At 43.6% G+C, this 24,560-nt stretch overlaps 1 protein-coding gene across 3 annotated transcripts in view; it reads left to right on the top strand.

Moving 5' to 3' along the window:
• Nucleotides 1-204: 204 nt before the first annotated feature.
• The window catches only part of WDR7 (WD repeat domain 7), a 341,751-nt gene continuing 317,395 nt past the window's right edge, over nucleotides 205-24,560 (top strand). For all 3 annotated transcript variants that reach the window (XM_070452478.1, XM_070452477.1, XM_070452479.1), the window contains exons 1-2: nucleotides 205-430; nucleotides 22,044-22,215. In XM_070452478.1, the coding sequence (XP_070308579.1) occupies nucleotides 22,057-22,215 (159 nt within the window). In that variant the 5' untranslated portion in view covers nucleotides 205-430; nucleotides 22,044-22,056. The remainder of the gene's footprint in view (nucleotides 431-22,043; nucleotides 22,216-24,560) is intronic.

Raw genomic sequence — 24,560 nt, 5'->3', positions numbered from 1 at the left:
GTGGGGGCGAGAAGAGCGCCTAGAGAGGCTTTCCCGTAACCAAAATGTCGGCCGCGCACTCCCTGCCCTCAGCCGACATGGCGGCCTCCGGGTGGTCTCCATGGTAACGCAGCCTGCCTCTCTGGTGCCGGCTTAGGCCGGGCGTGTGTGGAGACGAGCCTTTCCCGCCCCCTCATTTTTTTTGCGACAGTTGCTGGGGACGTCACGGCAGTTGGCGGGTGTCAGCTGATTTGCTGCAGCGGCGGCGGCGGTGGAGGCGGCAACGGGCGCCTCGTAGCCGCGCTAGCGAGGCGGAGGCTGGGCTGGGGTTCCAGCCCGAAGTTTCCGCGCCCGGGTTTACCCACCCGGCGTCCCTCCCGGATACATCCTCGCCTGGTCCTGTTGGCCGGAGGGACGGGATATAGCCAAGCACATGATGAAGCTGTGACAGGTGAGGGGGCTCTCGGGCTTTCCCGGGGGAGGTCCCAGCGCGGCTGCGCCCCCGCCTTGGGGCTCAGGGGCCGGGGCTCGGGGGTCCCCGCCCGGCTCCCTCTGGCGGCGGTGCCCGCCGTCCGATCCGCCGCCACTGGAAGCTCTGATCCGGTCCGGGCCCGCAGCTCGGCGCCGGTGCCCGGAGCGTGGGTCCTGCCCGGGGTCTTCGGGGCCCCCCGGCCTAGTGAGTGACAGCGCTCCTGCCGCTGGCTCTGGTCTTGGGATGGGACCACCTTGACCCCCAAGTGACAATCAAAACGGAGCGATATGCTTGACGTTGACGGGTGGGTGGTTCTTGACAGCGCTTTTGGGAATTGTGCTTGCTTTGGGGGTACCCACAGCCCTTCCCGATGCTCTTTGGTTTGCCCTTGCCCAGGGTGCTGAGACGTCTGTTAGCACACCTGCCCGCTCTCGTCTCCCTGCCCTAGGACTTGGTCTAAGAGGATACCTGCCCCCGGCGCCCACTGGGTCCCAGCTTTCTGAAGCTCTATGCTTGGAGTTAGTCATACCCCCCGCCTTGTATTCAAAAGCTGCCGTTTTGTGCTTTGATTCACTTGCTATGTCAGTTTCTCAGGTCCTAGAATTTGAAATTATGGCAGCTGCATCACAGGAAGCGTTGGAGTTGATGCATCTGATTTTAGGGTTCAGTGAGAGAGAGAGCTACAGTTTGCTTTCACAGTAGCATTTCACAGTAGCATTTGACATAAGCCAAAAAAGTCAAGCTGTGACTCTTTGAGATGTTTATTATTTAGGGCTTTACAGGCAGGATGTCAGGATCGCCTGTTATATGAGAGAAATTGAGTTTTGAAATACACACACTCGTTTCTTTATAAGAAATTTGTGACAGTATGGAGGTGGAGGACAGCTTAAAAGTGAAAATAAAGTGTTGAAATGCCTTTGATATTACGAAGAATCAAAGGTTACCTTGATTTCATTCAAAATAACATGTTAGTTGTTTCTAACTGGGCAAACAGAACAGTATAAACACGTATTAAATGCCTAGTTAATTTTCTTTTTTTAAAAAATATTTTACTGACGTATAGTTGATTTACAATGTTGTGTTAGTTCCTGGTGTACGGCAGGGCGATTCAGTAATACAAATATCTAATAGTCTGCATTTGCTAATCTCAAACTCCCAGTCCTTGCCTCCTCCACCCACCCTCCCCCTTGGCAAAATCACAAGCCTGTTCTCTACATCTGTGAGTCTGTTGCAAAGATAAGTTCATTTGTGTCATATTTTAGATTCCACACATGCATTTTTTCTTTAATTTTATTTATGTAACTTATTTTTGGTTGTGCTGGGTCTTCCTTATGGTGCAAGCTCTCTTTAGTTGCAGCGCATGGGGCTTATTCTCTGGTTGCAGCGCGCGGGCTTCTCACCGCCGTAGCATCTCCTGCTGCGGAGCACAGGCTCCAGGGCACGTGGGCTTCAGAAGTTGCCCCTCGCGGGATCAGTAGTTGTGGCACATGGGCCTAGTTGCTCGGATGCATGTGGAATCTTCCCGAACCAGGGATGGAACCCGTGTCCTCTGCATTGCAAAGCAGATTCTTAACCACTGCACCGCTAGGAAAGCCCCCCCCACCCCACCCTTTTCTTTTCCATAGAAGGGAATACCATCCTTTATTTATACTTGGATTCTAGTTCAGAGACATTTTAGACAGTATAGCAAAGTGAGAAAAGGCACAGATCCTGGGACCAAGATTCATATTCCAACACAAGAGTATTAACTGCCCGACAGCTCTCTAACATTCCCCGCAGTCTCTTCAGTCTAGTGGGGAGAGGATCACACCCCTTCTAGTGGCTATCACAGCTGCCCTGCCCTAGTGGCCAGCCTGGGTACTCACCCCGCAGGCAGATCAGCTGAGAGTGAACTCTGTAGGTCTCAGATCACTGATTATGGTGGTTCTCAGTGAGTTATTGAACATCTGAGGTCGCCGCTACCTACAGACATTCTGAGGCAAGATGTAGGAACGCAGACTGGCTCAAGGACTGAGTGTGATCTTATGATTTCCTTTTGTTTGGATAGAAGTTCTGTTTTGAAACAGAGGAGGTGAGGTGGTTGGTTTATCTGTGTAACAGACTAGCCTGGCAGACTCTCCAGGTAGTGAGCTGGTGTTGAGCCTTTGTCATCGGAAGGTAGGATGACGATTAGCCTTTCCGGTGTCCCCTATGCTCCGAGTTTCGTTTTGGATCTCAAATGCAGAGGGTTGCGTTAATCTTTTTCAATTCAGCGAGCATCACTGGGATGTTCTACATATCTCTCTTTTTTTTTCCCCGTATTCTTTGTCTTTTATTTCCAATTTCCACTCCCTTCCCTTGCCCACCAACCCATAGGCAACCATTGCAGCATGTATGATACGTATCCTTCTGTTGGTGTGTGTTCTTCGATATATGTTGTTTTGAGCCCCTACATTTTAAATTTATAGAGATGATATTGTACATGATCTCATTAAATTTTTTTCTCTTCCTGCTCGCTACTATTTTTAATATTATTTCTTCATTTATTTTTGGCTGTGCTAGGCCTTGGTTTCTGTGTGTGGGCTATTCTTTTTTGTAAAAAAATATTTGTTTATTTGGTTTTGCTGGAGTCTCAGTTGTGGCATGTGAGATCTTCCTTGCCGGGAATGAGATCTTTTAGTTTCCGTGTGTAGGATCTAGTTCCCTGACCAGGAGTGGAACCCAGGCCACCTGCATTGGAAGCGCGGAGGCTTAACTGCTGGACAACCAGGGAAGTCCCCGACTTTTCTTTGGTTTTGGGGAGCGGGTACTCTAGTTTCAGTGCTTGGGCCTCTCACTGCGGTGGCTTCTGTAGCTGCAGAGCGTGTGTCCGGGGCTCGTGGGTTTCAGTAGTTGCAGCATGTGGGATCCCTTTGTGCTTGCAGCCCAAGCTCAATAGTTGCGTTGCAGGGATTTAGTTGCTCCGTAGCATATGGGATCTTCCTGAAACAGGGATGGAACTGGGGTCTCCTGCATTGGCAGTTGGATTCTTCTACCATTGATCACCCAGGTAGCCCCACTGTCTACTATTTAAGGATCTATTTGTGTTGCCATCTATTGCTTCTAGTTGCTGCGCAGTATTTCAGAACTTGCATTTCCTACAGTTAATAAGCAGACTCTCCTCTTTGTGGACGCCCATCTAACTTTCATTTTCCTGCCACTTCAGGCAATACTGTGGTACACGTATCTTTTAGACCTCTGTGATGATTTCTTTGAGATATCCCTCTAGCAGCACGATGTCTGGATCATAGGGTGTTTGTGTATTTTATTGAAGGTTTGCCAGATTGTGTTCCCAGAACGAGCTGCAGTGATCTGTCTTCCTGCAGGCAGTTCAGGAGAGTTTCTGTATCCTTGTATGCCCACTGATGCTCAGTGTTATCCAGCCCCCTGCTTTCCTCCAGACCTCTGGGTACAAAGTGAATCTCATTTCGAATACTTTTCACTATTACTCATGAGTTTGAGTCTCTGTTTATGAGCATTTTATCTTTTGGGGTTTTTCCTTTTGTAAAATTGTTCATTCCTTTACCCATTTAAAAAAAATTATTTATTTTTTAATTGGAGAATAATTGCTTTACGGAATTTTGTTGGTTTCTGCCAAACATCAACATGAATCAGCCACAAGTATACGTCTGTGCCCTCCCTCTTGACCGTCCCTCCCGTCTCCCTCCCCATCCCACCCCTCTGGGTTGTTTCAGAGTCCCTGTTTGGGTTCCCTGAGGCATACAGCAGATTCCCATGGGCTATCTATTTTGCATATTCTTTACCTGTTTTTATTCTGAAGTTTCACACTTTTCCTTGCTGATCTTCCGAAGCTCCTTGTATTTCCTAGATTTTTTAGTTGCTAAATTGTGTCCTACTCTTTTGCGACATGCCCGGCAAACTACTCTGTCCGTGGGATTTCCCAGACAAGAATACTGGAGTGGGTTGCCATTTCCTTCTCCAGGGGATCTTCCTGGACCAGGGATCAAACCTGTGTCTCCTGCATCAGCAGGTGGATTCTTTACCACTGAGCCATCCGGGGAGCCCCTTTCCTCGATACTAGTCCTTTAAGTTTTATATCTGTTCCTATTCTGTCATTTGTCTCCAACTTGATTTTATGATGTCCTTCATTGAACAGAAATTTTCAATTTGACATAATAAAATTAAAAATTTTTTTGCCTATGCTTTGTGTTTTTTATTAAAGAAATCTTTCTACAACTCTGTGTGACAAAGTTATTCTCCTGTTTTATGTACTACTAACTTTATTGTTTTCCTTTAAATTTATAGGTCTTGAATCCATCCAGAGTGTTTTTTTACATGTCACAAGATAAAGATCCAGTTTATTTTCCATATAGTGTGTCAGATTTCCTAGTGTCAGTCTCTCCTTTCCCCACAGATAAATGGTGCTACACTCGCTGTGTATCAACCTCTCATATAAACTCCGAACACTGTAGTCTGTCCCTTTGGCTCATTTGTTTGCTTTTGTTCTAGTATCTCGCTGTTTTAGTACTATGGCTTTGTATGATTATTTTTTTCCTACATAAGTAAGTCTTTCCATTTATTTTGTTTTAGCTTTATGTTGAAATAGCTATAGATTAAGAGGGTTGCAGAAGTGCTACCGAGAGGTCTGATTTACCCCACTGGTTACATTTCATGTAAGTTCACCCAGTTTCCTTCCATGGTTATATTTTATACAGCTATAGTAAAATAGTAAAACCAATAAACTGACGTTGGTACAATGCCTTATGTAGTTCTTCGCCGTTTTATCGCCTGTGTGGACAGATACCTGTAACCACCACTGCAGCCAACATACAGAGCTGGGGACTTCCCTGGTGGGCCAGTGGCTCGGACTCCACACTCCTCATGCAGGGAGCCCAGGTTTGACCCCTGACCAGGGAGCTAGATCCCACATGCTGCAGCTAAGACCTGGCACAGGCAAATAAATAGATAAAAAATAAATATTAAAAAAAGTTACAGAACTATTCTGTCACCACAGAGACCTCTTTCAAGCTGCTTGCGTACATTCCCACCAGCAATGTATGAGAGACTGAGTTTCTTTGCATCCTAGCCGGCATTTGGTATTATCACTTAATACCAAGTTTTTGGTTTTTGCCTGTGCTGGGTCTTCCTTGCTTTGCATGGGCTTTTCTCTAGCTGTGGAGGGGGAGCTGCTCTCTGGTTTCATTGTGGTGGCCTCCCGTATTGCAGAGCGCGGGCTCTGGGGTCTGAGGGCTTCCATAGTTGCGGCACATGGTTCATTAGTTGTGGCTCCCGGGCTCTGGAGCAGAGGCTCAGGAGTTGGGTGAATGGGCTCAGTTGCTCCACGGTATGTGGAGTCTTCCTGGACCAGTGATCAAACCTGTACCCTGTGCATTGGCAGGTGGATTCCCATCCCCTGTACCACCAGGGAAGTCCTCGGTAGCATTTTTATTATTGGTTTATCTGTTACATTTTTCTGTGACACTATTTTGTTTGTTGGAACAGATAAGCTCAATGATTAGAGTATGGGGTCTGTGAGGTTTATAGATTCTCATCCCGTTTTGTCCATTTCATTGCTGCACTTTACAAAGTGTCCTCAGTCTTACATAGATGGATGCCAGCGATCATGGGCAGGGCCCTCTGAGAGCTTTTGTATGGATCTGTGCTGTACGCAGTCGTATCTGACTCTTTTGCGACCCCATGGACTGCAGCCCACCAGACTCCTCTGTCATTGGAATTTTCCAGGCATGAATACTGCAGTGGTTTGCCATTTCCTACTCCGGGGGATCTTCCCGACCCAGAGATTGAACCTGAATCTCTCTCATCTTTTGCATTGGCAGGCGGATTCTCTACCACTGTGCCACCTGGGAAACCTGGATCTGTTTCTGATACTTAAAACTGCTTTGCTGATAGGAGCACAAAAGATAATGTCAGAAGAAGTCTTACACTGTGGCTGTATTCAGCAAGTTCTGTCCAAGTGAAATTTTTATTTCTTTTGTATTAAGTAACATAGACACTAAATTCATAAAATGGCAATTAATTTAAGTAAAATTAGGCATCTTTTCCAAATGTGTTGGTGATGTTTAATGAAAATGTAGGTTCTTTGGACTGATAGTTGCTTGCGTTAATAGTCATCAAAAAATGTTGGAGCAATGAAATGTTAGGGTACTGGTCAGTTCGGGATGGAGAAACTTTCTGAAGTGTTGCGAGTTATTCTGTAGGCTCTTGTAGAATGGGAAACCACTGGAAAGATGTGGTTGTTTAACCATCTCCCGCCCAGTTAGCAGTTGTAACTTATGACCTTTCAAGCTCCCTGAAGACATTTCACTGGTGTTTTGCACACACGTGTTTCTTTATGAATGTCGGCGGTTACTATATGTCACTGATAACAGATGGATAGAGCGTGCCGGTTACTGTCTGTTCTCACAGTCCAGTTTCTCATTTGGCTGTCTTTCTTAAGGGCTCTTCTTTTTTCTAAACATTTCAAATATGAGCAAACAATAAACACCACCATTAACAAGGAGAAGCTCACACTGATAAAACACCAGTTTGCTAAGTTTAAGAAACTACTTAAAGTTACTAAGTTTAGTAGACCTTAGTGAGTGTGGTAACAATCACTTAAATTTAACCATTTAGTTAATTTGCTGCCTAGGTCCTAAGACGTGTCTTATTGCGTATGTGTCACATAAAATGAAAGAGGCTAGAATACAGGTGCATCGTGTAGCTGCAACTACAACTAGTATGTTAATGGGGACTTGATTAAGGGGATTTGTATTAATTGCTGACATTATTATAGAAAAATTCATTGATAAAAAACTCTGAAATCCAAAGCATGTAAGATCAAGATGTATTTTAATCTGTTGATGGTACAACTTTCTTAAAGCCAGGCACACGTTTCATTCATTCAGTTTAGTTCAGTCGCTCAATTGTGTCCGACTCTTTGCGACCCCATGGACTGCAGCATGCCAGGCCTCCCTGTCCATCACTAACTCCGGGAGCTTACTCAAACTTATGTTAATCAAGTCAGTGATGCCATCCAAACACCTCATCCTCTGTTGTCCCCTTATCCTCCTGCCCTCAATCTTTCCCAGCATCAGGGTCTTTTCAAATGAGTCAGCTCTTCGCATCAGGTGGCCAAAGTATTGGAGTTTCAGCTTCAGCATCAGTCCTACCAGTGAATATTCAGGACTGATTTTCTTTAGGATGGACTGGTTGGATCTCCTTGCAGTCCAAGGGACTCTCAAGAGCCTTCATTCATTACTTTGTTCATTTATTCAGTAAATATTTGGGTACCTCCTATGTAGCTGAAATTCTAGGCACTGGGAATACAGTACAGAATAAAAGAAACATAAATCATCACCTTCATGGAATTTATGCTACAGTGGCAGATTCAGACAAGAAATAAAAAAGTGAAGCATTTGGTATGTTAAATGATTGTACGGGCTCTGGAGCAGTGTAGTAAAATACTGTTGGGGTGGTGGATTTTGCAGTTTATACTGGTCAGGAAAGGCGTCACTGAGCAGATAACATTTTAGCAGAGATCTGAAGTGGGTGAAGGAGCTCCAAAGAATGACTTGCTGCCGCCTGAGCGAGGGAAGACTGTGCGAGGGGCAGGTTTGGGGAGAAAGACCAGAGACTCCCTTTTGATCCTGTCAAAGTTGAGAATCTTGTTAGCCATCCAGGTGGAAGTCCTGAATAGGAAGCTGCGTTTGTGCGTGTGGAGTCAGAGGAGAGCCCCTAGCTGGGAGCTGGGGAATTGTCAATGCATAGCTGGTGTTTAAAGCCGCGAGGCCGGGGCTTCCCGGTGGCTCAGGGGTAAAGAATCTGCCTGCCATTGCAGGAGACACGGGTTCGAGCCCTGATCTGGGAAGATCCCACATGCCGTGGACCAGCTAAGCCTGTGAGCCACAACTCCTGAGCCTGTGCTCCGGAGCCCGGGAGCCACAACTCCTGAAGCCTGAGCTTCTTGGAGCCCACGCTGCACAGCAGGAGAAGGCACCGCAGTGAGACGCCCTCGTCCCGCAGCGGGAGAGCAGACCGCACCGGACGCAGCTAGAGAAGTCTGTGCAGGCACGAAGACCCAGCACAGCCGGAAATCCATACGTGCATAAATAAAGTTACACTAAAAATAAAATTGTGAGGCTTGGGGAGGTCACTGAGGGAAGCGGGGAGGGTGTGTTGCCAGAGGAGGGAAGTGCAAGGACTCTGCTCGGTATGCCCACGTTTAAAGGTCAGAAGATGAGGGAAAGTGGGGACTAGTGCTGCGGAGACTAGCGGCGGCAGCAGCGTGTGAGACCTGGGGCAGGCGAAGAAGTCTTTCGGGGGAGCAGTGTGAGTGTGCGAGCGCTGCTGGTAGGGCAAGAAAGAGGATTAGGACTCGACGTTGGGTTTAGCGAGGGGGAGGTTTGGGTGACCTTTCTGGGAACATTTGTGTGGCAGGTGGAACATTTTTCTGTTGTCTGTGTATACGGAGGAGGGTGATGTTACAAATGAGGACATTCTTATTTGGAAAAAGGTACCCGTTTCCTCAGGGTTTGCAGTTAGTAAATGGAGAAGGAAATGGCTAACCCTTCCAGAATTCTTGCCTGGAGGATTTCACGGACAGAGGAGCCTGGTGGGCCGCGGTCCGCTGGGTTGCAGAGAGGGGGACCCGATTGAGTGACGGAGCAGGCGCAGTTAGCAAACGGAGGAGCAGGGTCTCCCCTAGTCCTTGTGAGCCTCAGGTCTTCACGTGTACTCAGCAGACCTGACTGATCCCCGGGATACTATGCAGTTCGTCTTCTGGATGGGGAAGCACGTTTGTTCCTTTTTCTGGGCTATTTTACTTTATAAACCATGAAAAGCTTCAGTGCTCAGGGTTTTGACGGCAGTTTCCTTTCTGAGGGGAAGTAGGAATGATGGGGGTGGTGGTGAGATTCGAGTAGGTGGGGGAGATGCGGTCGGTTCTACCAGATGGGCTGTTTTCCCTAGCATGTAGGGGCTTGGTGGGCATCGCTTGCTTTTGGCCTAATCAGTAACTCTTGAAACTGAGGCAGTTTGGTGATGGAGAGCATAAGTAGCTGCAGAAATTTAAAATGTGATTCATAGGCCTCGAAGTCTCTGAATCATTTTTAAACTTGGGGTGTATTTTTGACCAGATAGTGCTACAGTTTGTCAAAACCCAGCTCTCACGTGCTCAGGGCTGTCTTTGCAATGAGAAGCAAGTGGAGTCTTCTGTTGCCATCTGCTCATTCCACATGTTCTTTTGAAACAGAATCCTGGAACTTCCATTAGCAAAGCCGTCCTAAAGTGTCAAGTTCCCTGGAAGCAGATTTCTTGCCACTCAGATAGGAAAGTATAATCTTGGCAACTTAGCGACAAGCTCAGTGTTCAGAAGGTGAAGTCCCTCACTGACTCTTCAATTCTGAGGAGACAGCCCAGGGACTCCTTCAGTGCGTTTTACGACCTGGCTGTCTCCTTGCTTTATAACAATCTTCCTCACCTGACTCAGGTTTTTCTAAGTCTTCAGTGAATTGACCACAAAAGCACAAAACAAGCACAGAGAAAATTCAGAATCATAATGACTACTTCCTTCATCACACTGTGAATTTGACTTGAACACACTTTTTTGAGAAATGACGTAGGGATGTTCTGTGAAATTGAGCAAACCTTTAAAGATTCTTTTCTTCATTCATTGCTGTGGTGGCGAGTACGTTTAGTTACTTAGTCTATAGTCCCTGCTTTTTATTCTCCCTCTTGTTAGGTGGAGGCCTGCCTGCCTTTGTTCATGTGTGTGTGCCCATTCTCAAGAGAGAGAATTTGGGTTTGTTTTTGTCTGCAGGCCTCAGAGGGCCTGCCTGGGGCTCAGGAAGCAAACAGCCCGAGGCAGCGTTAACTCTCCTGTGAACATGCCTGTGTTCCCGGGCTGAGCATGTATCTCGCTCTAGCATTTGTGTAGAGAGATGAACACTGACCTGATAGCAGATTTTTCATTTTTAATCCTGACTTGTAGCTTTTAGAGGTCATCTGGAATACCAGCATCCCATGAGATTTTGCAGAACAGGGTGGTCTTACCAGAGTATCGCTGCCTACGTTATTCATAGTTTTAAGGGGTGAGAAGAGTCATGGTGGCGGTAGCTGGTGGTCACTGCCTTAGCCAAGTGGTCACGGGTGGCATCACCGACTGGGACAGCGTGATGCCACGTGCCTCCCGTTAGTGACGCGGTGTGAAGGACACTTGCCCAGAATGTTTCACTCGAGCCTGCTTACGCCTTTAGATCCAGCTTCCAGTTTATAGGAAAGCAGGAGGCAGATGAATGCATGATGAATGACATCATAAATATAGTCAGACTTATCTGAAACCTGGAACATTTTTCAAGCAGTTGGTTTTGTTTTTTAAAGTTATTATGAAGCATGAAAATCAACATGAAAAATGAAGCAAGACTTGTTCTAGAACTAAAGAGCAAGGAGGCATCACAACCAAATGCAGTGTGTCAAACTTGAATAGTTTATTTGCTAATATTAGTAAATAATATTTATTGAGTGATCTTTATACTATTTTTGAACTTTTTGTATATTTAACATTTTTTTTAATAATAAAAAATTGGGGAGAATCACAAGGGGGAAAGTAGATTTTATCTTAAGCCTTTTACTAAAAGGACAGTCAAATTTAAAAGTATTCTTTTGGGAGTTCCCTGGTTGCCTAGTGGTCAGGATTCCAGGCTTTCATTGCCACGGCCTGGGTTCAATCCCGATGAGAAACTGAGATCCTACAAACCATTGTGTGGCACAACCAAAGAGAAGAAAAGAAAAGAAAAAACCCTCCAAATCTAGTGAAAAAGAGAAATGAAAGATTTTCCCCTTTGCCTTGAATTTTTCTTAAGGTTTGTTAGGCCTTTACATAGCTAAGCAGGAGAAAGCTGAAGAAATAGGAAGATAACTGGGAGAGCATGCTGTACTGGAAACCTGAGAGAGGAGAGTCAAGGATTAGCAAATGATCAGCCGTGTCACGCTAGTAACCACGTGAGACTGAATATCACATAAGGACTGAGGAAGACGGTTAGGAAAGTAGGAATCCACTGTCCATTGATGTCAAAGCATCCTCTTTCCTCACTTCTCTCCTGGGACCTTGCTTCTCTCTGCAGTACTGGAGAGTTCTTCCCTGGAGGATCATATCAAAACTGTTGACCTCTGTGTATCGAGAGAGCTTAAGTGTCCTTAGATTAAGTCTGTTTGAAGATACAATCTGTATTACATGAGGCAGTTCAGTTCAGTTGCTCAGTCGTGTCCGACTCTTTGCGACCCCATGAATCGCAGCACGCCAGGCCTCCCTGTCCATCACCAACTCCCAGAGTTTACTCAAACTCATGTCCATCGAGTCAGCAATGCCATCCAGCCATCTCATCCTCTGTCATCCCCTTCTCCTGCTGCCCTCAATCCCTCCCAGCATTAGCGTCTTTTCCAATGAGGCAGCTCTTCGCATGAGTTGGCCAAAGTATTGAAGTTTCAGCTTCAGCATCAGTCCTTCCAATGAACACCCAGGACTGATCTCCTTTAGGATGGACTGGTTGTATCTCCTTGCAGTCCAAGGGACTCTCAAGAGTCTTCTCCAACACCACAGTTCAAAAGCATCAATTCTTCAGTGCTGAGCTTTCTTCACAGTCCAACTCTCACATCCATACATGACCACTGGAAAAACCACAGCCTTGACTAGGACCTTTGTTGGCAAAGTAATGAGGCAGTTGGTAGTAAGAAAGTGGAAACATTGTGTTAAAGGCCACAGGTTTCAAAGTGTTGATTGTCATAACAATGAGAGAAAGAGAGAGAAAATGGGATAAAGAATGAATGTGAGAGGGAGGGAGAGAGAGATTACTAGATTTACATGCAGGGGCTGGTAACAAGTGAAGGTGTTTTGGACAGAAGTGAGATTAGGACATGTATGGAGGACAAAGGCTAATTTAATTGAAAGACATGAAATGGTAGTCAGTGAGAGGGCAATTGTGGGAGTGGAGTGAAGTGAAGTTGCTCAGTTGTGTCCGACTCTTTGCAACCACATGGTCTGTAGTCTACCAGGCTCCTCTGTCCATGGGATTTTCCAGGCAAGAATACTGGAGTGGGTTGCCATTTCCTTCTCCATATTAAGAGAGTAAGATCCTTCAAAGAGTCTGGGAAGGATTTAAATTTTCTTCTAGTTTAATTTTTTGCTAATTTAAATTTAAATCTTCTAAATCTAAAAAGATGAGATATTTCTTCCTCAGAAATAGCTTGCTTGGCACACAGTGAAAGCTTAATAATAAATGCTAGTTATTGTGATTCTCCGTTTGTTCATTCAATAAATATGTGTTTATTCAACAAGTAAATACGTATCATTCAACTCCTCTGTCCATAGAATTGTCCAGGCAAGATGGAGTGGGTAGCCATTCCCTTCTCCAGGGCATCTTCCTGATGCAGGGATTGAACCTGGGTCTCCCACTGCAGGCAGATACCTTAGCATCTGAGCCACCAGGGCAGCCCCGGTTGGTCTGGAGTGGTGGTGGTTTAGTCGCTCAGTCATGTCTGAATCTTGTGATCTCATGGACTGTTGTCCACGAGACTCCTCTGTCCATGGAGTTTTCCAGGCAAAAATGCTGGAGTGGTTTGCCATGTCCTTCTCTGGGGTCTTCCGGAACCTGGGTCTCCTGCACTGCAGGCAGATTCTTCACCAACTGAGCGGCCAGGGAGTCAGCACTAAAAGTCTGTGACTGTTCTGGGTGCTGGTAACCCCTCACATCCTAGCGCAGTGCAGTTTGCTTGATAGCGATCGAATAATAAAGCTGGGGGACTTCGTGAGTGATCTGGTTTTCCTCTAGAAGGGCGCAGCTTTTAGTGGAGTGGATGCATTTATAAACAAATAATCATACACAGTGGTGTGTGTTCTGAACCAGAGCATAGAAACTGTTGTGAAAGCACGGTTGCAGGGGTCGCGAACCATCGGCGTGGGGACGGGTCCCTCCCAGCAGAGCTGGTACTGAAACAGGTGCAGGCTAAAGTGGAATGTCCATCACAGTCACATGTGTTTGAACTTCATGTTTGTGTGTGTGTGCGAGGCTTAAAATAAAGAGCCTGGTGAGTTAGGGCCGTCTATTTCATTTTATTTATTTATTCTTTTGGCTCCACCTCACGGCTGGTGGGATCTTGGTTCCTGGACCAGGGGTCGAACCCGTGACCCCTGCAGTGGAAACGCAGAGTCCTAACCACTGGACTACCAGGGAAATCCGTGGGCCATTTAATTTATTTATTAAACTGTCTTTTGGAATACAGTGAAATACCCAAAGGTAGGGAGGAAAAAACCCTTAAGACCAAAGGGTTTATCTTCAGAATTAAGATTCCCACTCAGTCTAGCCTCTTACTTCTCTTTCTTTTCAGAGGTAGTTATCATTACTATTTTTTAAAAAAATTGGTATCATTACAGAATTATAAATAATTGTGTGTGTGTGTATATATAGATGTGTGTGTGTGTGTGTGTATAGATGTGTGTGTGTGTATATAGATGTGTGTGTGTGTGTGTGTATAGATGTGTGTGTGTGTGTGTATATAGATGTGTGTGTGTGTGTGTATAGATGTGTGTGTGTGTGTATATAGATGTGTGTGTGTGTATAGATGCGTGTGTGTGTATATATATAGATGTGTGTGTGTGTATATAGATGTGTGTGTGAGTGTGTGTGTGTCTCCCCTTTTAGAACCCAAAGCAGGAGTGTATTTTATATACTGTACTGCACCTTTTCCTCTTACTATATGTTTTAAAGATTATTTCTTATATCATGCGGCAGTGTTGCATTGTAAGACTCTCTAGCAATTTAATCCCCAAACTGATGGACACTAAAGTTCTTTCTATGAACCCATTACCAATTAGAGAAATTTTCACATATGTAAAAATATTAGTAGTAAGAACAATATGGTGAGCACTCTTGTACTAAAAATAGCTTCAACACTTTATTTTTATGGTTGAAGTTTCCTGGTGAGCCGATTCTGGAGAAAGGAAGCAGGATTGGTCAGAGGGAGGAGTTGAGCTGTAATGAGTCCCAGCAGAATCTCAGGTGACCCTGGAGGGTAGAAAGAAGATGGAATGACCCCTCCGAACTATCCTGAATTGATATGAGGGAGACTGCCCTTTACTGTTTTTCTCCAAATTGAGCTTCCCTGATAGCTCAGCTGGTAAAGAATCTGCCTGCAATGCAGGAGACCCTGGGTCCATTCCTGGGTTGGGAAGATCCGCTGGAGAAGGGACCGGCTGCCCACGCCAGTGTTCCTGGGCTTCCCTGATAGCTCAGCTGGTAAAGAATCTGCCTGCAATGCAGGAGACCTGGGTCCATTCCTGGGTCCGGAGGATCCACTGGAGAAGGGATGGGCTACCCACGCCAGTGTTCCTGGGCTTCCCTGGTGGCTCAGTCAGTAAAGAGTCTGTTTGCGATGGGGGAGACCTGGGTTCAGTCCCTGGGTTGGGAAGATACTTTGGAGAAGGGAAAGGCTACCCGCTCCAGTATTCTGGCCTGGAAAATTCCATGGACCGCAAAGAGTTGGACACGACTGAGCAACTTTCACTTTCACTGTCCGAACTGATCAGTCATTGGATGTGGGTTGTCCCACTGGAAGTAGGCAAGGTGTCTCCCTTTGGCTGGGGGCAGTCATTAGCCAAATGACTAATGCTAAGACAACCTAGTGGTCTTAGCAGCCGGGATAAGAAGTCCTTTGTTCCTCGAGGTAGATCGGATGCATTCTACCCACCACACTGATGGTCATATTTCATCTCCATCCTTTCCAATACCTCTTACCCCCTCTTCCTCTCCCCATGTCAGAGCCCAGACATCAGATCATTTTATCCATAAATACTATAGTTCTATTTACCTTTGAGTAACGTGTTTTTGTAAAGTCTAGATTCACCAGATTGACTGGAGAATGAAGTTTTCTGGTAAATGAAATTTCATGATAAGTGAAGACAGCATAGAATACGGGAGGGCATTTATTTCCTTAGGAATCGGGTCTGTGTGTGCCTCTGAGCTCTGAGGTGGGTTTGTGGTGTGATTTTGAGAGTTGCTGATGGACCTGAATGTGGAGAGGGGGCGGAGGGGCTCTCCCCATGGTGAGTCTAGCACTGAGAGTTACGTTTAGACAAACCTTGCGGTCCTTCCCTTTTATGGAAGATTTTCATAAAAATGCAAAACAGGGTTTACTCTTCTTTCCTGTCAACTTTGAACTTGAAAAATGTAAGCATCTAAGCTATTCTGTACCTATTTGTTTATTTATTTTTAAATTTGAAATAAAGTCTTAAGTTTTTCTTCTTTGTGGCATGCAGGATCTTAGTTCCCTGACCAGGGATTGAACCTGTGCCCTCCTGCAGTGGGAGCTGGGAATCTACCAGGGAAGTCCCTGCCTGTTTAAGTTAAGGGAAGAGAGGTCCACCAAGGGGATTGCAGCTTGCAAAACCTGAGAAGGAAACCTCCTCAAGGGAAATTTCAAGGTGTGGTCCTTGTCCCCTGGCAACTTTCTGAAAGGAGGGTATTCTTGTCCATCTTTTACAGATATGGTAAATCTTTCAAGATTGCGTAGAAGAGTCAGGATTTGAATATAGTTCTTCTGAGCATAAATTTAGTGTTCTTTAAACTGTTATTTTTGTTGCTGTTGTTGACTGCAGTACAGTTTTATTTCTGTTTAGAACTGAAAAATAGGTGCAATCAGGTGAAACAGAAAAATATATGAAATTGAGGTAGGCAAAAGAGATGATTTGGTTTTTATCTCTCAGACCCCTGCTCTTTATGATTTGATTTTTTTTTAACTTAAAGATGATTCAAAATTCATTGTATAAATACTCTTGATGAGAAAACTAATCCTCAGAAGTGAGATGCTGTGATTAAAGACTGCATGGTTAGTGGCAAGATGAGGGATAGAATCTAGGACTCCCATTATTTAACTCTAAAGCTTTTTCAGTAAAAAGATTGTATTTAATAGCCAATGTCTAAATATGATGTAAGTTAGATTTGATACAAATTTCCTTTGCGTCTCAGTTTGATATGCAGTTCCCTTCATGCAGCAGGTGATGTTGCCAGGGAAGAGAGTGGTTAGATGATGATGGCTGGAAAACTGCATGCTTTGAATTTACATTGCCATTTAATCAAGAAATTCAGACTTAGATTCCTGTGTCTTGCCAAACTGAATAGTTAGCTCCTGCCTAATTTGCCCACTTTTTATTGTAATCAGTCCCTTAGGACTAGGTTTACTTGGTACAGATTCCGTGGCAGTCTCAGTCAATCCTCCTTAGAGATGTTTGACTCCTCTGTCCTCACAAGCCATGCTGGCCTTCAGTTCCCATTATTTCATTAAGTACTTTTGGTGGCTTTTCTAGTTTCACTTTTATTCTATTGGATTTTAAGATGCTAGGAAAAAAAAATTTTGAGATATTTACATTTTTTTCTGGACTGAGATATATATTTCTTTGTATTAAGAATGTTCACATCATTTGGTCATATAATGAACTAAACATTTCTCATCCTTGTCTTTCTTCCCTTTGATGTATCTAAGTTATGCGCTCACATGACATATAGAGCCATATAGATCCAGAAGACTTTATTATACAAAAAAAAAAATTGAAGAGAGGAAAAAAAACGTGTTGAAAGCCCATATGTCTGTGGCATAATGATTGAGGATTATGTTGAATTTTAGGTAATTCACTGGACATCCATTGGTTTGGTTACAGCTGACAAGTACCATGGAAGACACAAGCTGTTTATCTTAGTTTTAAGTAAGTGAATTAGTCCCTAAAAAAGGTCCAGGTTATTAAATAAATACCAGTGATTTAATTATAGAACATATTTACTTATAATGAAGATTTTTTTTCTTATTTTTTTCTTATTTTTCAAGAAATTCCTGCTGCCTAATTATTACACTGTAACCAAATTTCTAGGTTTTGAAGCATTCTTTCATATGCTAATTCTAAATGCATTGAAATACATTCAGGTCAAAACAAGTTCTGAAAGTAATGTATCTTTTCTCTGATTCAAAAATTCATGTTAGGAACTTGTAGTCTCTCAGTTGTCATGAATGAATGTGTTTGTTGTATTTGCTAAAGGGAATTGTAAACTTTTAAGGAAAATTAATTTTATCTCTGATCTGAGAATAATTTGTTTCAATGGAGAACATGTTAACATATCTAGTAAAGTCAGAATGCATGTAGTTTCGCAAGATTAGAAATATGTTTGTACATTATTAGGTACGTGTCCAGTTTTGTAATTATGGCATCTGGTTATATGTACCTCACATTATTTCTTCCTTCTTGCTGGTGAGTAGATAATGTTTGCATTTTTAAAGAGAGAATAATGTTATGTTTTCCACCAGAAAGGTGTTATTCTCTTAGAAAAGTCATAGAATGAATTCAGAATCTTGTAGGAAATAGCCACAAAATTATTTGATTTCCTCTTTTGTTAAGAAGATTAATTTTGTTTGGGAATGTGAGGTCTTAGTTCCCCGAGCAGGGGTCGAACCTGCGCTCCCTGCTTTGGAGGCACGGAGTCTTAACCACTGGACCCCAGGGAAGTCCCTTGCACCAAGCATATTTAATCAACATTAGCAGAGTCAGTGCTCCCCAAATTGATATATGAATTTGATGCAGCGCCAGTCATAATCTCAGCAAGCTTTTCTGCAGAAATTTACAATCTAATTTTAAAATGTGTAGAGAAATTAAGAGGACTTAGGCTATCTAAAGGAATCTTGAATATAAGAGCTAACACATTTTATAGCTGGAAGGAAATACCACTGTGTTTTGTGGGGATATAAATTTCTTGAGTTCTCTTAGAAGTTAGGCAGGACTAACTTTTATAGATTGGGCTTGTGTAAAAAGTAAATATATAGACATTATACAGTGTCCCACCCCAAGCCAGCTAAGTCACATTTGTCTTTCACATGTTGGCTGACTAATGATGAGTTTTCATTATCTTCTGCCAGTGTGTGGAGGGACATGGCCCCCAGTCACAGGGTGATGTTGTTATTTGTCTCCCTGTCCTCTCTCACCGCTGACAAAGTCCCCCTCCCCTTGCTTCTAGAGACTTTAAGCTTTCTCCTCACAGTAACTTCTTTTCATTCTTTTTACCTCTTCCTTTATGCCATGGGTTTTATTCTTACACACTCTGAAGATGCAGGGTATTTGAGTGTGCAGTGAGAAAGATCATGTTTATGTGTAACTCAAAAAGCCATGGCCTTGTTCAAGTAGGAAGTTTGTTTTTCCTAGCTAACTGAAAGTCTAGTCTAGAGTTAGAGGAGTTTTTATAAAGTATGAGTCCCCCTATTTTAAAAATATTCTTGAGCTCTCCTGACACATAGCATCTTAGCAAGGCTTTCTCCTTGTCTGAGGAGAGACGTCAGAGCCAATACCCAAATGTAACTTGACAATTTTCTTTGCCTCCAACTTTTGAATGTTCTCAAAACCCGTTTCCCCACAGTCTGCCTCCAGCTCTGATTTAATACCTTCTTATCTAGGAGGCTTTTCTATCGAGTATGTTCTGAGACTCAGGAACACAAATCTATTTCTCCACTGGAGTCCTGTAAATGAGATTTTCTGCTCCCTCCCACTCTACACAAGACCTGGAATCTTATTCTCCTGTTTCTTTTAATGCCATCTTCCAGTCTGACACCAGGGCCTTTTGATGAATTATTATTTGTGTAGAAAATATTTGTTTCTTCTATGCGTTGCTGGGGCCACCCTAATCCCAACAGGAAGACAGATCAGTATCAGTTAGTGATTGTGACCTCTCACTCCAGCTTCGTTTCAGGTATTCTTTTATGACTTTTCAAATTTCAAATATTTCACCCAGTAGACACTTTCTGTTTAGATACAGCATTGTGTATGGTTTAAGGTCATTCGGCAGGGTGTATCTATCTGGGGGTCAGGACAGGTTAGTTTCTGCAGTCTAATGTCCTTGGAAGTACAACACTGAATTTTGAGTTCTGGTTGCCCTCCCCCCAGGTTGACTGGACAGAACTTCTTGCCTAATCCCTCGGATGCACAGTTAGAATAGCAGATAATATGATGTGTCAGGGCCTCTGGAAAAGATGCAGTAATACCTTTGTCATGTTACGGGCAACTATTTTCACTTATTTTAAGGGCTGTGAAATGCATTCTTCTCCAGGTGTCCTTGAGCTCCTCATCACTTGAATACCAGAACGTTCCTTCCTGTTGCACCAGAACAGATACATCTCCCTGTCACACACATGCTCCTCAGTCCTGAATCTCTGTATTTGCATTCTCTGCAAGCTAGGCAGATGCACTGGATAGGAGTCCTCACATATCGAGAGAAATGGTGTTCTTTCTTTCTTTTTTACTTTTTGGCTGCATCACATGGCACACGGGATCTTTGTTCCCCAGCTGGGGGTTGAACCTCTGTCCCCTGAGTGGAAGTGTGAAGTTGTAACCGCTGGGCTGCCAAGGAAGTCGCTGCTGTTCTTTCTCGATCTCACCATGTGCTGTTGGTTGCTGTGAGCTTCTCTAGTTGAGAGAAATCTTCAGTGATAGATCTTAAAAATGAATATTGTCACCATGGAGAGATGAACTCCTTCCAGATTCTCTTTCTGAGAAAGTCACTGGTGGATATATTATTCAGCCAGTAACATGCTGCACCCAACTTGTTAAAACAGGCTCCGTGCTTTGTTTCATTTACTAAGGTTCAGTAGGAATATGGGGATAATTGTTCATGTCCCGGTGGTCACTAGCTGCTGAACATGGTGCAGAAGCGATTTTATACATACAAAGGGAACTTGGGACTCTCCCCTCAAATGCATATACCTTTTACTTGTTGTAGCAAACAGATGGAGTTTGGGGAGAAACAAATTGATGAAAAAGCCGTTTTGTTGTTCAGTCGCTAAGTTGTGTCCGACTCTTTGCGACTCCATGGACTGCAGCACGTCAGACTTCCTTGTCCTTCACCGTCTCCCGGAGTTTGTTCAAACTCATGTCCATTGAGTCAGTGATGCAACCCCACCATCTCGTCCTCTGTCATCCCCTTCTCTTCCAGCCTTCAATCTTTCCCAGCATCAGGGTCTTTTCTAATGAATCAGCTTTTCACACCAGGGGGCCAAAGTATTGGAGTTTCAGCTTCAGCATCAGTCCTTCTAATGGATATTCAGGATTGATTTCCTTTAGGATTGACTGGTTTGATTTCCTTGTAGTCCAAGGGACTCTCAAGAGTCTTCTTCAACACTATAGCATGAAACCCATTAATTTTAACAAAAAATAAAAGATGCAGTATATATAGATTGCATTTGGTAAATATCATTCATAATTTTTTACTTGCCTCATTTTCTTTCCAGGGAGTGGATTTTTGTTTTGGTTTTCATTTGTTTAAAGAGTATAAGTAGTGGATTAAAGAAAAGACTTTTGCTAAAAGCAACCAGCAATGAGACCATAGGTATTAAACTAGTTTCTTTCATAGAAAGTGGCTATTCCTTGAAGTGTTTCTGAAAAGTTCCTAGGACAGTCTTAGATTCTACACTGTCTAGGTTGTACACATATCTTTTGTTGCCACTTAAAAATCCAGTCAGTCATGGGGTTCCCTGATGGTCCACTGGTTGTCTGTTCCCCACACAGGTTTGATCCCTAGTCTGGGAAGGTTCCATACGCAGCGGGTCAGCTAAGCCGGTGTGACATGTGACACAGCTAATGATCCCCTGCTGTGGAGGCCACCAGCTGCGCGTGGAGAAACAGAAAGTGAAAGTGAAAGGCACTCAGCCATGTGCGACCCCGTGGACTACACAGTCCATGGGATTCTCCAGGCCAGAGTACTGGACTGGGTAGCCTTTCCCCTCTCCAGGGGATCTTCCCCACCCAGGGATCAAACCCAGGTCTCCCACATTGCAGGCGGATTCTTTACCAGCTGAGCCACAAGAGAAGCCCCAACTAGAGAAAACTCGAACGCAATGAAAGACCCAGTGCCTCCAAAAAAGATAAATAAATAAATAAATTAAAAACAGTCAAACCAGTTATTGCCTGGGCCTCGGGGCCATTAGGTCAGGGCAGGGCACTAGCTGGCAGGGCTCTCTTGTGAGGTACTGTTCTCCCTACAGGAGCAGCAGTGAGGGAGGTTCAGATGGCTGATGACGAATGCCCAGGCTCCCCGGCTGGTCAGCAGAGCAGGCCCAGGCAGGACCCAGGTTCTGTCAGCCCAGACCAGCTGTGAGCTCAGACAGGCCAGACTGAGAGGAGGAATCTGCGAGCTACCGGTTTACAGGGAGCACAGTGACAAGGCGCCCTGTGCTAACGGATTAGAGTATGTTTCAGCTAATAGGCCGGAACTTCCCTGGCGGCTCAGACGGTTAAGAGTCTGCCTGCAGGAGACCTGGGTTCAATCCCTGAGCTGGGAAGATCCCCTGGAGAAGGGACTAGCAACCCACTCCAGTATTCTTGCCTGGAGAATCCCATGGATGGAGGAGTGGGCAGGCTACAGTCCACGGGGTCGCAAAGAATCGGACACAGCTGAAGCAACTTAGCATGCACGCGCAATGTTTAGAGGAATTTCTGGCGCTGAGGAAGTTCAAGTGGGCTTCAAAATAAAAAATGTGTGATGTGCTTTAGAGGGAAATACCGTAACATTTACCGTTGCTCTCACTGCATTTCCAGGTTTGCCATCAGGATGGCAGCAAACAGCCTGGTTCTGCCCATCGTCCTCTGGGGGCGCCGAGCCCCGACGCACTGCATCTCAGCCGTGCTGCTGACGGACGACGGGGCCACCATCGTGACCGGGTGCCATGACGGGCAGATATGTCTCTGGGACCTTTCCGTGGACTTGGACGTGAGTGTTTGAAATGCGGATTGCATTTTTTGCATGCAAAAAAGCTACTTAACCAAAAATAACACAGTTCCAGAATAATTTTACCTCTGCATTTTCTATGAGATACATTTTGACTGAAATTGGTGTTCAGAATGATTATCAACATTACTCATCAGAGTTGACTTCTGCTGGTTTTTGACTTGATTTCCAATTTTAATAGCTACCCTACCTGGTTTACTATGTTACATTTAAGATTTTTTCAGAAAATTTCTAACCATATTGAAGGAGATTTCCAAAAAGATACTAAAAACAATTTTGAGCCTTCTAAGATCAGTGTCTTGAAGAGAGAAAAACTTTGTAAAAATGTATTTTTTTGCCTTTATTTTAAAAGTCATTCTGTGTTTTTTTTTTTTTTTTTGCCATTCTTTACTGCTGTGTGCTCTGCTCCTGGGCTGTCTCTGTGGACAGACACTCTTTTTCCATATTTTAACCTCCAATCTCTGACAACTTCCCCAGGAATTTTTCTGTAAGGAGGAACAGAGAAGATGGGGTGATAGTTGTCATGGAACATAGAGGCAAAAAAGTTGCTTTTATAAGTAAAAAAACTTTTTAACAGCTTTATTGAGATCATACAGTGCATGCTTCGAAGTGTACAATCTAATGATTTTTACTCTGTCCCAGAGTTGTGCAGCTGTTAACCACAGTCAGTTTTAGAACATGTTCACATCTCAACCGCCTGGGTGGTTCAGTGGTTAAGAATCTGCACTTCCATTGCAGGGGGCTCGGGTTCAATCCCTGGTTGGGGAACTAAGATACCACATACTATGTGGTGTGGCAAAAGATAAAATGTCAGAGAGAAATTGCAGAAGTAGTATTTCGTGAGTACAGAGAGAGATGGAGATAAGAGTAAAGGAGGGAACCTGTTAATGAAGGTATGTCTCCTATAAACAATGTTTCTTTGCTTCCACTACCTGTAAAGCTATTATTTTGGAGAATAAAACTATAATTGCAGGGAATTTTATAATATATGGCAGTAATGAAAGAAGTGAAACATTATGGTAAAAGCTCAGCATTGCAGGCAAATGAAGTTGGCTTGAATCTTGGCTCCTCTAGTGTCTAGCTGTGTGACTTTGGGCAATTTACTTACCTGTCGAATGCCTATATCTCATCATGTTTAACATGGGGTCAACCATACAAGGTTTTGGTAAGGATTCTGTGAGGGAAGTATATTAAGCAGTTATCACAGTGCTTGTACATAGTAAGGATTTATTTAGTGAATAATTATAGCATCGCAGGTAATAGAAAGGAAAAAAAAAAACTAAAAGCAAAAAGAAAGGCTTGTGGAATGATGGCTGACTATAGAACTAGTGCCCTCAAGGTCCCAGATTGGAGCGTTAGTGTTGGTGTTTAGTCTTAAGAGCTGTCTCATCACATCTTTTAATTCTAAATATCACTCCTTGCCACTGATAACTTGATAACTGTCACTTTTGAACTGTGGTCTTTGAGGATGGATTGTTTTTTGATCAGTTGAACAGATTATCTTACATATCTGTGTACCAGTTATATGTGAAATGTCTATTAGTTAATAACTGTGACATAAATTTTTCTGGAACATGGTGAGATAAAAATAGAAAGGTATAAATGTAACTATACCACATTTTTACTTTTCCTCTAGTTACGTTGGTACTCATTGTGTGAAGCCTCCAAGTTTGTTTTTTCTCAAAATTGCTTTGGCCATTTGGTCTTTTATGGTTCTACACAAATTTCATCAAGGTTTTTTCTATTTCTGTGAAAAACACCATTGGAATTTTGATAGGATTGCATTGACTCTGCAGATTGCTTTGAATAGTATGGACCTTTTAACAACATTAATTCTTCCAACCCAAAAATGTGGGGTATCTTTCCACTTATTTATTTTTCCATTTCTTTCATTAGTGTCTTAATAATTTTTGGAATACAGGTGTTTCACCTCCTTGGTTAAATTTATTTCTAAGTAATTTATTCTTCTTGATGCCATTGTAAATGGGATTGCTTAATTTCTCTGTCTGATAACTTGTTGTTATAGAAACAACAGATTTTTGTATGTTTATTTTGTATCCTGCAACTTTACTTAATTTCTTCGTTAGTTTTAACAGTCTTTTGGTTGAGTCTTTAGGTTTTTCTTCATATAAGGTCATGTCATCTGCAGAGAAAACATTGCTTCTTCCTTTTTAACTTGGTTGCTTTATTTATTATTTGTTGCTCAATTGCTCTGGCTAAGACCTCCCATATCATGTTGAATCGAAATGTCAAGAGTAATCATCCTTGTCTTGTTCTTGATCTTAGAGAAAAGACTTTTAGTGTTTTCTACTTGGGCTTGTTCCATA

This window comes from Odocoileus virginianus, chromosome 22 (assembly GCF_023699985.2).
Source record: "Odocoileus virginianus isolate 20LAN1187 ecotype Illinois chromosome 22, Ovbor_1.2, whole genome shotgun sequence".
Lineage (NCBI taxonomy): Eukaryota > Metazoa > Chordata > Mammalia > Artiodactyla > Cervidae > Odocoileus > Odocoileus virginianus.
This window is presented reverse-complemented; position numbering and strand designations above follow the sequence as displayed.